The sequence below is a fragment of the Falco punctatus genome (genome assembly GCF_963210335.1).
Source record: "Falco punctatus genome assembly, chromosome: 6".
NCBI classification, from domain to species: Eukaryota; Metazoa; Chordata; class Aves; order Falconiformes; family Falconidae; genus Falco; species Falco punctatus.
This window is the reverse complement of record NC_137585.1, coordinates 48,157,847-48,174,837: the sequence shown is the minus strand read 5'-3', so window position 1 is coordinate 48,174,837 and position 16,991 is coordinate 48,157,847. Positions and strand designations below refer to the sequence as shown.

General features: G+C 36.6%; 1 protein-coding gene across 4 annotated transcripts in view; it reads right to left on the bottom strand.

Annotated features, from left to right (window-relative positions):
- Positions 1 to 16,991, bottom strand: part of DOCK4 (dedicator of cytokinesis 4) — a 254,109-nt gene that overhangs the window by 43,003 nt on the left and 194,115 nt on the right. For all 4 annotated transcript variants that reach the window (XM_080394179.1, XM_080394177.1, XM_080394180.1 and 1 more), the window contains exons 27-32: positions 15,017 to 15,111; positions 6,724 to 6,799; positions 5,022 to 5,122; positions 4,309 to 4,367; positions 2,029 to 2,177; positions 378 to 463 (exon numbers count right to left, since the gene is read on the bottom strand). In XM_080394179.1, coding sequence (XP_080250305.1) covers positions 378 to 463; positions 2,029 to 2,177; positions 4,309 to 4,367; positions 5,022 to 5,122; positions 6,724 to 6,799; positions 15,017 to 15,111 — 566 coding nt within the window. The remainder of the gene's footprint in view (positions 1 to 377; positions 464 to 2,028; positions 2,178 to 4,308; positions 4,368 to 5,021; positions 5,123 to 6,723; positions 6,800 to 15,016; positions 15,112 to 16,991) is intronic.

Sequence of the window (16,991 nt, the reverse complement as noted above, 5' to 3'; positions counted from 1 at the left end):
TTCTGGCAACAGCAAATTACTTACTAAACAGTTTTTTGTTGAATTCTCATGCCTTGTTTTCAAAAGGCTTCATCTGAGTTCTACCTGCACCCTATGCAATTATGAAGCACTTCCTGCTTTTCTGATTTTAAAATTAGTAGGTATGTAAAGCATGTTCTGTGATACAACAGATTCAGCCTTTCCCAATTATAGCTCTATGCAAGCAGTACAGCCAGACTTTACATCTGCCATACAGCATCATAAAATGTTTTATTCCTCAGATTTTTCAGAAAAAAAAAATTACAACTGTTTTAAGCATTACTTCTCTACAATAACATTAGCATCTGATACAACCAACCGAACTCAAGGAATCAGCATCAAATAAACATATTACTCACATACTGTTGAAGAGCTCTCGGTATGTTTCATCACCTTTACCTTCCGACATTAGGCTGTCCAGTTTGTCAATCAGTTTTGCTTCCACCTGCAACATATAAGTGTGGTGTAAACAGCCTCTTTTTCCTTTAATGAGATTAGAGAAAATTGAGGGAAGATTTTATATAAGGGACTTTGCTAAAAGCATATCTTAGAATTATTGGTCAATCATGTAAATCTGGTAAGTCACTTAATCTCTTTGAAGCTGTTACCATTCCCAAGGTTTGTGGGGTTTTTTTTTGGTGTTTTTTTTTTTTTTTTTTTTTTTTTTTTTTTTTTTTTCCGAGGGAGGGAGCTAATCTAAATTGAGCAACGTGACTTTAAAACTACAGGCTGAGTAGCGTTTGCTGCTGCTAAGGCAGCTATCTATTTATGGAGTCAGACAAAAAGCACACAGCCCAAATAAATTGCCTGAATTCTCACTGCAGGGCTGTAAGCACAAGCCATTTTCTTAGACTTTAATAAAAATTATCATCTCTTCCGACTTGCACCCCACTCTTTATAAATTAATTCTTTAAAATGTCTGTACTGTTCAGAACACTTAGGGGCTCAGGTTTACTTTCTGAACTTTCCTTACCTGCCAGTGTATTTGGTTAGAAATCCTATTTGCTGGATTTTCATATTAGCTAAAGAAACTTACAGTACATATCTGATGGCTAATGGTTCCTTCAATGTATATTCTTAAGTGTATTGATTATATAAAATATAGAGGTGAGGCTACACTGTGTATGAATATTTCAAACCTCCTTTTTAGCAGTAATATATTAGCAACCACAAATCTAGAGGAGAAACCAAGCTGTTGTCAAGATATTTTATTAGAGAATAAGTCTATTACAATTAACATTTTACACTCAAGCTGAAAACACAGAAAAGTAGAAAAAGTGGATTTTTTCCTTCTCACTCCTTGTTACCATTTCAATGGTGATTTTTAACAACAAGCTTATATATTGACAGCGAAAAGCTACTACTTACATCGCATGCACTCCTCCGTTCTTAATAGTTTGGTTTGTGTTTTAGTTACAGCTCCTACCCTAAACATTATGATTGCCTGGGAGTAATTCAAATTCTTCTGCTTTCTTTCATTTGAAGCAGCAGGAAGGAGGGCACTGAGAAATGGTTTGAGGCAGTCTGAAAGAACTGAGTGGGAGCTGCGGGAGCAGATGGTATACTTGGTTGTTCCTTCTTAGCCTGTTAAAGTGTTTGAGCAGCAAGAATACTCGGCTCCTTATAGAAGAACATTCCTCAGAAGGACCATCTGAGTTTTTTTCATACTAACTGGACGGGAAGCTAGTTGAATCCTATCTAACCAGTCATCTGTACTGCTGTAAAGCAGAGACAAAAAACCACAACAAAATCTGCCTTGCAAAGACAATTCAAGTTTTGTTATTCACTTTGGCAGGCCATGGACTTTATCCTTTGTCTTACATTACTAACATGATAGCATTAATTGGAGAATCTTACCACCCCTGCACAGAGCAAAAAGGGAAAACCCTGGCAATCCCTCTCCAACAGGTATAATGTTGTGGGGACCTTCCTAACCACCAATGGTTAGGACCAGCACTCTCTGAAGTGCTTGAATTTCCGTTGTTTTATAAACTGCTTCATACACAGTACCTGTTTAAAGTTGCCACTTCGCCTTTGCTCCCAGTCCATCATGTCATGGAAAATAGGAATCATTACATTCCTCAGGTCTGGCTGAGGGATCAAGGTCACTTCCAGGAAGGGGCCAATCAATGCTGGAATAAAGTGAAGCTTGTGTTCCCCTAAAATGAAAATGAACATGAACTTGAGTGTGAATTGGGTGTCCTGTGAGCTATCAAGCAATCCACACACTATCTGAAGAATTGAAAAAGAGCCCTCTAAATTTTTTTTAGCTCAGGACCATCACAGAATAGGCTATTTCTTAAGCCCCAAAAGTGAAAAGCTGCAGACAATATATGAATATAAAGCTAATATCATTTAATTTGCAATACTGAATTCAGAAATGACAGTGGCTTATCTATCTCTATCTCAAGTTAGTTTTCCAGGAAGAAAATGGAGACAAAGCACCCTCTGGGCATTTAACTTATTTTTCACAGGAATGGCTTGGTTTCTAAGCTCTAGATTCTTGTGTTTACAAAATGGCTAACTTTCTGATATTCTGTGCTCATCAAAAAAAAGAGTAGTTTGACTTTTACTACTAAGTACTTTGACTTTTATCTATCTTTAGTTTTGTGAGTACAGAACTGAGAGTACATGTTTTGACTGCAGGAAAGCGAAGATGTGACTCGGTTGTTCTCAATACAACTTGCTTTAAAATCAGTGCTAAAACATCTTCCATTAACTCACCGTATTCCACTTAGCAGAAAACTAAGTTCTTGTCAGGAAAGCTAGAAATGGCATACAGTAAAGATTGACCATTCAGTTTCAACTCTTCACAAGCATATCTTCTGATATTTTCAGAATAGGGGAATTATGAACCACAATGCACTGACTTTTCCAAGCTGGGAATTAATTTACATCCATCTTACCCCTCAGTATTCCAGTGGGCAGTCACCCCTGCTTCCTGTTCTGTTTGGTGGCTGTGTTTGTGCAAAGAAAAACCTTTGCTAGAAACATCCTGGGTTGTATATCTATACGAAAGCAAGGTGACTGTACAAAGATCAAGACTTATTTATGATGACTCCTAATGCTAAGAGAACTGTAAAATGCTGACTAGCATAACACCAATCATAAGAAATATCCTGACTACAGTAATTAATTGGACACATTATCAAATGAACTCCATATTGTACCCCCAAAATTCCCACTATTGAAAGGCATGATGATTCCTTCCTTGCCTGCATACTGAGATTTTGTTCAGCAGAAAACAACATGAGTGGGGAGATGCTACACACTGAGGTCTTACCCTAGCATGCAGAAAGGAGATGGGACCCAGGAGTGGATCCTTGATACCAGTTTTGAAATACTCATCATGTATCCAAATAGTTCAGAGGGATGTTTTAGAGTGAGTAAACAATACTAAACACTTTAAATAAGTAAATTACACTACACAAAAAAACCTGTTAAAAATATTAAGCAACTAATTATTATTTTGAATATTTCTTGTTCTAGTACAGGCTGATCAGAAAGACCAGTTTTTTACAACTACATATCTTGCTGGGGATTCATAGAATTGAGACGACAATGTCTCAGTAACCACCAAAAGTCTTCATATCTTTCATGAGCCCTTTAATGAACTACTGAATAATTGAAATATAAGGATGACAAAGGTAGGGTCCAAACCTTCTGCTCAGTTTTTATTTTCTTCCCAAACAACATTTAATTGCATTTCTCTGATGCTCATACCTTCAAACAATTCGCAGTTACTGTTTATAAATCTAAAAGTGTTCCTAAGTTTATATTCAAGCATATATTTTTCTCGTGTTGTCCAATGTGTCATTTATACATCAGTCGGTGATTTGTTTATGCCTTTATATTTTAGTGCAACTAGGACTTAGGGGAAGATTTGATGCAAATCCAGCATCTCAAGAGAGCTTCAGAATTAAGATATGTGTCTGCTCCTTAAACTGTTTGGCAACAGAACTAAAATTGTGAACATAAGTATATTTCCAGGCAAAATAATTCTGCCCAAAAAGAGCAGTACCTTCTTTTCTAATTTTTTCTGACAGTATTCTTTTGGTTCTCTTTGAAGAAACGGGGATAGGTCAGATACAGTATCAAGGCTTAGAAAGCTGCATTTAGCTATAAAGAAAGGAACTACAGCTGACTAGGGTCTTCCTAAACTTGAATCAGGAATTCATGTGAACTTAATTACCAACAACTCTTCTATCACTGGCAAGTGTATTTCATAGGTGAAGAAATAATAATTGGGTTTGATTTTATGAGCCACTGACAATGTGTTAAATTACTTACCTAAATTTTGCCACATGCTGAAGATTTCACATCCCATTGTTACCCGCATATCACCATATCTGCAATGTATTAAAAAATAAAGCCAAACAGTGAAAGACCATGTAAGAAAATCAAGTTCATAGGCCATTGTGTAACATTGTTAAATGAAGCGCCTGATTTGTAGTCTATCAACAACTACTTTAGAAGAGATCATTTCTTCCAAGTTTTTGCTCTTTCCATTGTACCCAGCTAAAACCAATTCTCAAACCCAGGTTTACTTGCAACGTTGTCAGAAGTATCAGGTTTTTCTAAATGCTATACATCAGTAACACAGCTGTGAAGCAAAACCTGTTTTTTGCAGTAATATGATGTGGTTTTCTCTCTGAGAACAGTTTTGCTGTAGCTTAAAGAAATATAATTAACTCATAGAGACAGCAGTGCAGTGCTTGGCAAACACCTGAACCAGCGTGACTCAACGTATGAACTGGAATTTAGTGTTGGCACTGCTACAATTCGGCTAGTTTGCTCCAAGTATCTGAAGCAATTTGGGCACTTTTATGAAGGCTATCAGCTCTGAAGACCTATACAAAGGGTCAGAACCAACTCTCAATCTAGTCAGTGGAAATACTGCTACCGTTATCTTTTTGGCAGGCCTTTTTGCAACCTTCCATGTCTTCCATTTCGAGAAGTGTTTGATCTATTACAGTTTTCTAGAAGCTGACAGCAGTACTTACTTTTCTAAAACCTTTTTCTTCTTGGAAGGTGTGAACATTTCCAGTTGCAGGCATAACTGGTTTATAAAAATCACAGCAAGGAAAAAATAGGAATCCCATATCTACAATAAGCATATGACATTTGGTTATTTCATTTCCTCAGTACCACCATTTTATGACCACTCAAGATGCAAAATTTCAAATCACATCACTTGTTTCAGTCTCAACTAATTAAATTACTCCAACTGTTTTTGACTAAATTTCTTTGCATGCAAATACACTTTTCACCAACCCCAAAATATTCAGTAGAAATACATCTATTTGACATATACTACATCTCTTAAATGTGAAAGTGTCAGAGTTGCATATAATTTTTTTTCAGCCCCCCCAATTCAGAAAACTTTAGCTCCTAAATTTGGAAACTTTTTTTTTTTTTGGTAAATTTATATGGAAGACTGCAAAAAGTTATGCCTTTAAGTCCAAAACCCCCAAAATTCTGACACCTCAAATGCTATCACATAACAGATTTGTTATTTCCTGGCCAGTCTTAATTTATGTTATTTGCAAGTCTCGCTGGAGGCTTCACTGGACAAAACCAAACCCAGGTTTTGCTAATGTCTTGCAAATATACAGATTTTTTGTGCACATGCTTTATGAATTAGATGTTGAATATTCTACTTTGAAGATTTAAAGATAAATTTAAAAATAAATTTAAAATACATTACAATATTCATTATTATAACTCAATTATAGATGCTCCATGGCATGAGGAAGAAAGAAGTGTAGGAGGAGCCCTATTCCAGACACTGCAGCTCTGCAGGATAGTAATAACATTGCTAAACAAGTTTAAGGAACATAGATGCCTTGCCTACAGGCAATTCTTTTATCAGTTTTAGCCTCTGAACTTGTGGAACTTCATAAAGGACAGGCTTCCTCGTGTACAGTTATGTCAAGCAAATAAATCTGCATTCCCATCAATCTCCCCAACAGGAGTCTGGATTTTCAGAGAAGCATCCACAACTCTGCTGAAAGTCAACAGGAGCTTGTTGTCTTCTCTAGGATGGAAATTCTGCACTTTTTATGATAAAGCAACTGGACTAAAGCCTCTTGGTTGGGCACGATATTCACTCAGGTCTCCATGGGAAATGGGTCTTTTCAGACACATTCCTAGGTCTTCTCATCTGAATCCTAAAAGCATCATTTTGTAATTCACAGTTTATCATAGGTGCCATATCTCACTGCATGAGGTACATGTCTAACTACATTCACCATGCAGTGTCATAATTTTCTACTTTTAATTATGCAGCATGTTAATTGGTCTTCAGAGAAATGACAGAAATGCAAATCTGTATTTTTATAAATTTACATTAATTCAAAAATGGAATAATTTTCCTTTCTGCGATAACTCCAAAATAATAAGCAAATAATAAGATCAGTTTCTATAATCCAAAAAAAATTGCTACACAAAAATCCTGAGCAAGGAGTCTAACATAGAGGGTGAAAAAAACAAAATTAAAATTATGAAATTAAAAAAAACTCATAGCACTGATTTTTAAGACAGTCCTGTATTTCAGAAAAAACCTTATCTGAGCTTTTGAAATTGCTGATTTAGTATATGTTCTAGCTATTTAGATGCTGAAGCTAAATTTAATAACAATCCACCATGCCACAGAATGATGTAACAGCTATCACATCTATCTTCTGTTAGACACGTTTACTCTACCTTGTAATCAAAGTTTTCATTTAAGAAGTTTTTACGAAGGGCATCCGAAAGGTACAAGACCGTAGTAATGATCACGCTGGGAAGAAAAGAACAAAAAGACAGTAGCTTTTGTTAAATGGAAATTCATATTTAATATCCAGAGCTGGACAAATTTCCAATGAAGAAATAGCTGTAGCATGTACGGTGGCATTAAACACTACATTTTACACATATACAAATATCCGACTTCTAACAGCAGCTATAGAGAGAGAACATGCACATTAAGAAAAAAAATAGTAAAAACAGTTGTGATATAAGGAGTGCTGAGAACATGTTCTGTATAGACAAATATAATTGATCAAAAAGACAAACCATTTGTTCTGCAAGTAATGCTCGTATCAGAATTAATACAACCTCTGTCCTACTAGCGCTAATATACATAGTTGAACAATTTGCTTTCAGCTTTCTTGATACAGAAAATATATGTGCCTTGATTATAAATATAAGATATCTAGTAATTACCAATATACAATATTGACAGCCCTATGGACAAAGAGTCTTTTTAATGACAACAGAGAAATGCAGAACTGCAAGAGATCTGTGAGAAAATTTGCTTCTGCAGATCTCTCTTCTGTACGTTGCAAATGGCCATGCATTGCCCTATAATGACACCTGCCTGAACTGTATTAATCTATCTTAGGTAACGGCCAAAATGCTTTCACAGTGGTTGTCAGCAGAGGTCAACAACAGGCTTGTTTATTGTAGCAACCAAATTTGGTAATCTACAGAAACAAAATAACCTTAAAGAGTATTTAAACAGAATTCATTTCACCGATTCTTTAAGCCCTTAAGCCAACCTCTGCAGCACTTAGGTCTATCAATATATTTAGTCAAACCATAAATCTATATGAACCATTAAATTCTTTTTAAAAGTAGTCAGTAATGGATGCTTATGGGGGAGAAAAAAAGATAAACGCAGAAAGATCTTTTTGTTATTTCACTCATGTATTTTACAACAATCAACTCTTTAAAGACCTTCTGAGAAAAAGGTTTTTATCTACACATTTCATTTAATTACCATCCATCTACTATTAATACATCTAGTACTTCTTTGCACATGGTTCTTGACCCGTATGCTGTTACAATGCTAAAATTTGTTTCCCCTTCTGTACTTTGGACTATTTTTTTTATTATTATTTTTGCAATGCATTCAGGACAAAATATGTTTTATTAAATATAATAACAGCAATAGATATATTCTAAAGGTATAATATTTTTCACCTTCACTATACTGAAGAATTATATATTAACCAACCCACCTAAGAGATAAATTATATTTTTCATTTGGCACTTTTGACAGATTTTAAGTGTATAAATACAAAATGGCCACGTATCATTTAGCTTATTACTAGTTCAAATGTTTGCTTCGATTTCTCTATGTTTAAAATTACTGTCCCTGCCAAACTTTACCTTCTGGTTTGATGTGTCTGAACACCTGTAAGAGCCAAGTCTGAGACTGTTTTTAGAACAGTGCTTGAGTCTCAGGTTTTATTTGTTCCTAGTTCCATTGTTCAAATACCATATGTATTATTTTCTCAACAATTATATTATAGCTTTTCGATCCAAGTAGTGTTCCACCTTTAGCACTCTAATACTTTATACACTGTATAGTTTACCCCACTCTTCCACCAGCAGGAAGTCACAGTGTGTTACAGCACTCCCTGCTGCAGCATGGAAGACAAAGTGAAACGTTAACAAACGGTAATATAAGCAAAGCTAAGAATCAAAGCACAGGTAAGAGTCCTGTCATTCTTGTTATTGTGAGATTTAATCTACAGCCCATATGTTTCACAAAATGGAAACAGTCTGCATACTTCAGGAAGATGTTCTGATAGAAAAGGTCAGTTCATCAGGGCTATTGCTATGCAAAATTTCAACCTAAGTCCTAAATAAAAAATGCCTGAACACTGTATGCAAGAGAAAATTCCACAAGATCTCAAGAACTACAACCGTATGTTGTTGCACTGCAAAGTTTCCATTACGCAGTTCTACTTATGTCTGAGACAATTCCTTTCTTGCCATATTACTCCCATGGCAAGTGAAACTGAAGAGAAAGACCTGCTTCAATTCTTAGGAGGTGACTAGATTAGAAATCTTAAAATGTAATTTTTAGAATTTTTTTTCCAGAATTTTCCAGAGATAACAGAATAATTGCAATGCAGGTATCTCTTGCTATAGGCAGCATAGCTCAGGCTTGACTTATTTGGTAAGCCAAAGACATGATATGGATTAGCTGATAAAAAGTGGGTTTGTAGAGTGGGAGTGTGTATGTTGTAGATAAAAAAAATTCAAAATGTTAGACTGAACATGGAAAGATGAAGCCATTGGTTTTGACCCACAATCTGTTATTCTGAATCTACAACAAACTAAAATCAGGTAGGACAGAAAACATAGCTAATGCTGGGGGGGGGATGTGTGTCTCTTTCCTCTTTTTCTACCAATAATGTAGGTTCTGTAAAAAAAGCAAAAATGCACAAAGCAGAGACAGCAGCCAGAGGACAGATGGACAGCTGCCTGTTGCTTCCCAGGCAAAAATTTCAAAATAACAACAACCATTATTTCAAATCCATTTGAGTATCAAACTAGAAAACATTGAGTTTGTGACAAGACTTGCTTTTCTTCCTCTTACCACCTGCCACAAATTTGTTCAGAACCACTAGCTGTTTTACAGGAGAAAAACCTCTGCTTTTTCTCATTTTTCTAAAATCTAATAACTTCAAGATACTAAATTATTCTGGGCTTATACACGGAATGCTAATCCAAGGTTCAGTCAGGCCCATTGTTGACTAGTGACTTTTCCATCAAATTTTCACAGAAAACATTTCTGCAATACCCTGTTTAAAAAAAATCCAAAGCAGCCTCCAGAAGTTCAACCCCTGGTCTGCTACCTGGACTGTGCTCTGGCAACCTGGCTTTTGCCTGGGCAGCCAACGATAGAAAATGAAAGCTTTCTTTTTCCATTCTGATATGAGACAAATAGATAACCATTAGCTTCTCATTTTATCCTTTGTCATTTCAGAGTGAAGTTTTCCCAAGGGCAGTGTCTGAACAGAAAAAAGTTTCTTTCATATTTCATAAATAAATGAAATAAACCTAGAGTTACATATATGTGTATATATCTATTGTTATATTCATATATGCATACCTGTGCATATATATGCTTTTTGTGACAGACTGGATGTCAGGTTCAGTTGTTAGCAACATTTTGTATTACATAAAAGCATGTTAGCAACACTGTGTATTACATAAAAGCAAGAATTTTTGTTCATTGTAGGAGTCTCAGACTCCCACATCACGGGAGCTAACAGGATTCTTCAAAGCAGCCATAACGATGAAACTAATGCTAATTCAATGTCTTCCTTTATTGTGCATTCTGTTTGAGTTACTTTTTAAAAAACAATAATGCCTTTTAGTCATTACTGAATTAGATGACCAAAAGGATTCTCTGTTTGAATTCCCTATGCTCAACCATCAGTAGATAAATTTGGAATTTTAGTATAAGCAACACACTATAGTAAATCTTACCTTACAAATAAATTATTTTACTATAAATAATATTATCCATATATTCATTTTGTATGCTTATGAAATTCAAACTGAGAACCGGATGATCTAGCATCTGTACCATTCAACACATTGTTGACAGAATATACATAGTTAATAATACAGAGAACTTCAAAATTAAAGCTTCTTGTATACAGAGCAGTGAAAAATTAGTTCATTGTTCAATAATAAATAGGCATAGTGTGTTATAAATATCAAACGTTTGCTCAGCAAGTAATAGAAACTCACTTTGCTCTCCAACAGCCTCCTCAATCACTAATGAAACATGATGTACCTGGAGTTCAGCTGAGTCCATTAAATGCTCTCAAAAGATGCCAGTCAACTAAAGCATTAGATAAGTGATTCTTTTCCTAACTTTAGGGTAACTTAAGCAAGTGGCCATTGCATAATGATTTCCAGTTGAGAAAGACATGATGAACGTGTTATTCAGAAATCTCAGTTTTAGTCTGGCATATTTTATTATAGAATTTTGGATTCCTCTCTGGCGCTAGGCAACTGATTCAGATGTCTTCCTATATTATGTGGTGTTCATTGGCAGTTACAAATTGAAGCTTTGCTTGGAGGACCAGCAAACTAGCTTTCTACCTAGTTAATGTAGAAAGTAAGTCTATCCCTATAACAACAGAAATTAAAGTTATATTTCCCATAACGTACATAAAAGCATATTTTGTCACTCAGCAGTAACATCCATGGTAGACGTATTAGATAACCATAAGTAATTATTTTGCTTTGCTGAATGTATGCAAATTAGCTCACTACAGATATTATGTGGTTATGCAGTCTTAAATAGAGTTAATTTCTGCCTCATTGCTTGGCTGCTAGAAGCTAATAAACATTAAGGATTTTTTTGCATGTTATCCTTCCATCACAGATTACAATTCATAAAAGATCTATTTCTCTGCTTTAGTGCTAAGTCTGCCTTTTTAAAAGTTACGTTATTTCCCAAATTTTGGAAGTCACTTGGTAGTTTTATAATGTTAGCCATTAATAATTTTTTCATGTTGGGCATCTGGACATTCAGAATTATAGATCATGCATGCGTCACTCCAGAAATCAAGATATTTCACAGTCAGAGACTTGTCTTCTTGAGCTCACAGTGTCATCTGGGCTAGTTTTTTTATCCCAGACAGCATCCAAATATCAGGTGTTACACAATTACTGAAAACACTGCAACAAGAAAGAAGAAAATCCAGAAGCCAGGGGGCAGCAATATTTTTATATATAAATATTATATATTGAAAGAATTATGGCATTTTAAGACCTGAAAATCCTTCAGGTAACTGAAGTTCTGCATATATAAAGAAGAAAAAAAAAATGAAAAAAATTTCTCCCCTCAGGAAAAGCTTAGTACCTGATTATATCCTTGCTAGGACTCGTTTCTTTCCTAGGCTCAGACAGGCTAAATCTCTCTTCCTGTAAATACTAGACAGTTTGAATCTTTATATCGCTTAGAGACAGAGAAGAGTAAAGACAGCGCTGCTGGTGATGTGCCTGCAGTGATGGGTGAAGCTCCTGAGACACACGCTGCCTTCAGATTTGCTACCTTTTCTCAGGCTGAAGTCAGACAGCTGAGAAGGCGGCCATCTGACACAGGAAACATGACAATCATTTCATTCCTGGGAAGCAGAAGTTAGAAAAGATCCAGACTGTTAATGGATTACTTGATTATTTTCTTAAAAAGATGAGATAGACTATGATTTTTCCTTTTAGACATGAATGGAGCAAGGAGTTAAGAAGTTTTGCCTTCAATCCTGAAGAGCTTCAGATCATTTGAAGCACTCTGGTTCACCAAGTGAAACTCAGGAAAAACAGCTCATGGTCACAGCCGCTTCTGGCTGTGGTGCAGGCAGTGCCCTCATTTCTCATTTTGCCTCTAGGCTCTCCCCTTTGCTCTTAAAGATTTTGGGTTGGGACAAGTCTAGCAAAGCTACTACTCTGTGGCTCTGTGCTTTTGAACACCTCAAGTAGGCCGAAGGAAGGCAGCCACTGCCATGGCAGTAGGGGGCAAGTTAAAGGAGCTCCTGGTTCAGGAACAGCTCCAGAAAAGCTAGTGCTTTGCAGCAAATTACAGAATATAAGTGAATTTTCCCTCCTACTGCCTCAAAAAGGAACAGAAACTAAGCCATAGATATAGAACATAGGAATGCTAAGTTTTCAGTTCACACCACACTTTTAAGTACACCTGGCCAACTCCCTGTTTCATAGCAAACCAGGATTCCTCCACAAAGGAACAAATGGAGCAAAGCAATCATTGAATGCTGAATTAGTAAAGATGTGTTTACATCCCATTTGCTGGCAGTGACTGTGTGTTACCCGGATCAGTTAGTCAGTCTCATTAGCTTCTCATGGCCCATTTGCAACACAGTTATTGTCAGCTTCTTTGCCTGACAGAAATGCACACGGAGTCCCCTCCTAGATGGTCAGAAACAACATAACATAGATTAATAAATGGAGATGTGTGATAGAATCATAGAATCATTTAGGTTGGAAAAGACCTTTAAGATCATCAGTTCCAACCGTTGACCCAACACTGCCAAGTCCATCACTAAACCATGTCCCTAAGCACCACATAACACATTTTTTAAATATTTTCAGGGATGGCGATTCCACCACCTCCCTCAGCAGCCTGTTCCAATATTTCAACACCCTTTCAGTGAAGAAATGTTTCCTAATAGCCAATCAGGCCTCCTCTGGTGCAACTTGAGGCTGTTTCCTCTTGTCCTGTTGCTAGTTATCTTGGAGAAGAGACCTACTCCCACCTGCCTACAACCTCCTTTCAGGTAGCTGTAGGGAGTGATAAGACCTCCCCTGAGCCTCCTTTTCTCCAGGCTAAACAACCTCAGTTCCCTCAGCCGCTCCTCATAAGACTTGTGCTCCAGAACCTTCACCAGTTTCATTGCCCTTCTCTGGACATGCTCTAGCACCCCTAGATCCCTCTTGTAGTGAAAGGCCCAAAATTGAACACAATATTCAAGGTGAGGCCTCACCAGTGCCGAGTGCAGGGGGACGATCACTTCCCCTGTCCTGCTGGCCACACTGTTTTGTATACAAGCCAGGATGCTGTTGGCCTTCTTGGCCACCTGGCACCCTGCTGGCTCATGTCCAGCCAGCTGTCAGCCAAGACCCCCAGGTTCTTTTCCACCAGGCAGCTTTCCAGCCACTCTGCCCCAAGCCTGTAGTGTTGTGGGGGGGTGTTGTGACCCCAGTGCAGGACCCAGCACTTCTTGTTGAACCTCATACAATTGGCCTCGGCAATTGATGCTAACTAAAATACTGCTGCAAGTAAATATTCCTTTTACAGAACTTATTATCATCTTTAGCATATCTGAACACCACCAGCCCAAGAAACATGTGCCAAGGTCGTTCCTAAATCTTAGTTTTGTACATGTCAGCTGTTGCAAATCCATCTGGTAAGCCAGCTGTTTCTGGAATATATAACGATTTCTTAGATTATATATTTCATCTAAAAGTTCCTATGTTTTTTCCCCTTCTTTCCTGTGTTTCTCAATTTATTTCTTGAGCATGATTACCAGATGCAGGCTGGTATCAGCCATACCTTCTTTAATATCATACACAGAAACAAATGACCATATCCATTCTCTGATTATTAACAGGTTTTTTTTTTCCCTGGAATTCACACTTGGCAAGATCAGCAACACTGAGGCAATAAATGAGCAAAAAATGTTATATTTTTCAAGTCATGACAAAGTTTGAACAAGTACTATGATGCCTGCATATCCACACATGTAACAAATACATATTATGAACACAAATTTTGCCAATTTAATTGTAACAATACAATTGTTACCGGTAGTCTGTACAGCACCGTAAATTTAAATTCTCCTTGGAGCCAACAGGCAGTATGCAGACTAAAACCCGATTTCCATCAGATATTGCAATATGTACCGTGAAAGTTTAAGTCAGTCCTAAATTCTGGATTCCTAGGTCTGCCTACCTCCTCTGCCAAAACTGCTCTTTGTATATTTGTACTGACTCTTCAGCTGGCTTATCCAATCTAAAGCTAAGCCTACAAAACAGGCTAGCTGGTGATATAGGTGAAATAGAAATCAATAGTTTCAGACCTGCTGTAATGACTTCTCAGAAATGCTGGGAACCTGTTTCTCTAAAAATAAGGCATGAGCAGAGAAAGAATATCTCAAGGGGAGGTTACATCTCAAAGTATCACTAAGCAGTGCTTAGGAGTCCTACGTCACTGTGTCCTGTGCTGTACCTCATTCCCGATTTGTGATTTTTCTGACAAACACCAAATTAAAACACATGCAAAAACATCATTAATGATATTATAGCAGATAATTTCTTCTTGAGAGCGAACAGATCTTTTCCAACTCAGCATTTCAACAAGCAGATTTGAAATTATGTTCTGTTGAGACCTGTCATTTGCTACTTGGAAAACAAAGCTGTTGATGCTTAGCATCTCCATTTTGTAAAAGGGCTTCTGAGTTTCCAGTTATACGTGCTTACTGAAGTTCAGAATAGAAAGAGTTATAGTTTATGTTATGAATTTGTTGTGTAAAATAAGTCCAGAGATTTTAAATCTTAAATTAAAAAATGAAAAACTGCAGCCAGCATTATAAAAGGTGTTTTGAATTTTTATTACATAAATTATATAAGTTTATACCATGATCTTTCACACTACCCATATTTTTTCTTAACATTAAAAATGTCTTACTTGTTTGCAACCAAACGCATCACTGTCCAGTCTTTTGGAAACATCTCTGGTCGTATTAGTATCCGAAAAACAGTGAAAATCTGCAGCAGGAAATCCTTTGGAAGGAAAAGAAGCAGTCATATGTCTTTGCTGCTTTAAAAAGAGCAATGAGGTTTAAAAATATTTTAATCAGAAACAAAAAAAAAATTATAGAAATAGTAGAATTGCATTTATTTTCAACACAGATACACCTCTGAATATTTTTTTTGATTCCCCAAGAAAGCTTCAAATATTGATTCAATTCATTTTTCTTAAAAGAAGGAAAATAACATAATGTGCCATTTGATTGACAGAAATGCATAAGAGAAATGTCAAAGATGCATTTGGTTTCCACCCATACACTTCCACAAATGCGATCCTCCTGAGAGCAATTTGCAAATCAAAAAGCACTTTACAAACACCACAGAGTTCTGAATATCTCCTTAATCATGCTAGGTTTTCAACACTTTCAAGATTTATTCTAAAAGTGGCATTATTTGGTGGGAAAGAGGGAGTGTAAGGACAATTTTGTCATTGGGTTTGCAAAGACCAGTGAATTCAATAGCAGTGCCCAGGCCCCTAAACTGTTATCACAGCTGTCTGTCTGTATGCAGGTCACTTAACCATTCTGCCTCATTTGCTGAATCTATAAAAAATGGTGAACACGTGAGCTACTTTGAATGTAGAAAGCACTGTTTAAGAGCTTTTAGCATTATTGTCCCTTATGTCATTTAACTCACTAACAAATAACTAAATTAAACTACTCAGAACATGTTTTTTTTTAGATTTTCTTTTCGCAAAGAAAACTACCAACAAGGGTAGTATTTTTAATGGCCTATCTTGATTGTATATATTACTGCCAGTATTTTTTCAGTAAGCAAAATGGAGCTTTTGACATCATGAAGAGCATGAGGCAAATGATGTAACATGCCTAACAGAATCAGTGTGGTACCTGACCTTGAAATGTTTTGTATTGATTCTGCCCACATCACTTGTAGAGAGTTAGCCTGAAACACGGATGAGATGGAGATACAACCAAAGGATACCAAATAATTTTGAAAACCGAAATATATTCTCAAGTGCATTTACCACAGAGTAGATGACAGGCATTGCACAACAGATGTCTTTCATTAGAGAATCACTGTAAAGGGGGACAAATGCAGGCACTGGGAAAAGCAGCTGAGATCCCTGCACCCACCCACCAGAGAAGATTACATAAAAGAGACAACCTGTTTTCTGAGCAAGATGCCAAAAAACTATCTGTATTAAAAACTATAAATTATACTCATTGCAGATAACACGGTGATAATCAGGTGACCAGCTTTACAGATAAACAAGTAGTTTTATGAGAAACCCATTTATTCCAGACTGCTTTCCTACAGCAATGCACCTTGTACTTAAATTTCAACACTTCTACCTGCTCCTTTTTCTTCTTTTGGGGTTACCTCCCCTTTCTGTGCAGTAATCCCTGCAGCTCTGTGCCATAATCACAACAATATAGCAATGCCTTGAATGTTGCTGCATGTCACCTCACAATAACGTCCCAAATTCTCCCACATCCCATTTTCATTCCATCTGTTGTCCAGACACAATACATGTTGCTTCTGTTGGGAAACCGACTGGGCTGCTGAACTGAACAGACCAAATGGCTGCTGTTGGGAAACCAAGCACTGGTTTAAGGGCTTAAAACCCAAAGGCTGCATGAGATGTAAACTTAGTACCTTTGAGAGCCACAGGCCACTGCCAAAGCCTGCTGAAATTCATCACCTTGTTCAAAAGTCATTAAGAAAAGAATGACAGAATCATCTACATTTAATTTCTTTAGGTAACTAAGATAAAAACAGAACACATCTTTTATTCCAAGCAAACTTTAAAACAAAGCAAATGTAGACAATGGCATTAAATTTTGAATCGTTAACACCAGGTTAATAATTTCTAATTTTAACAGGAAAAAAAG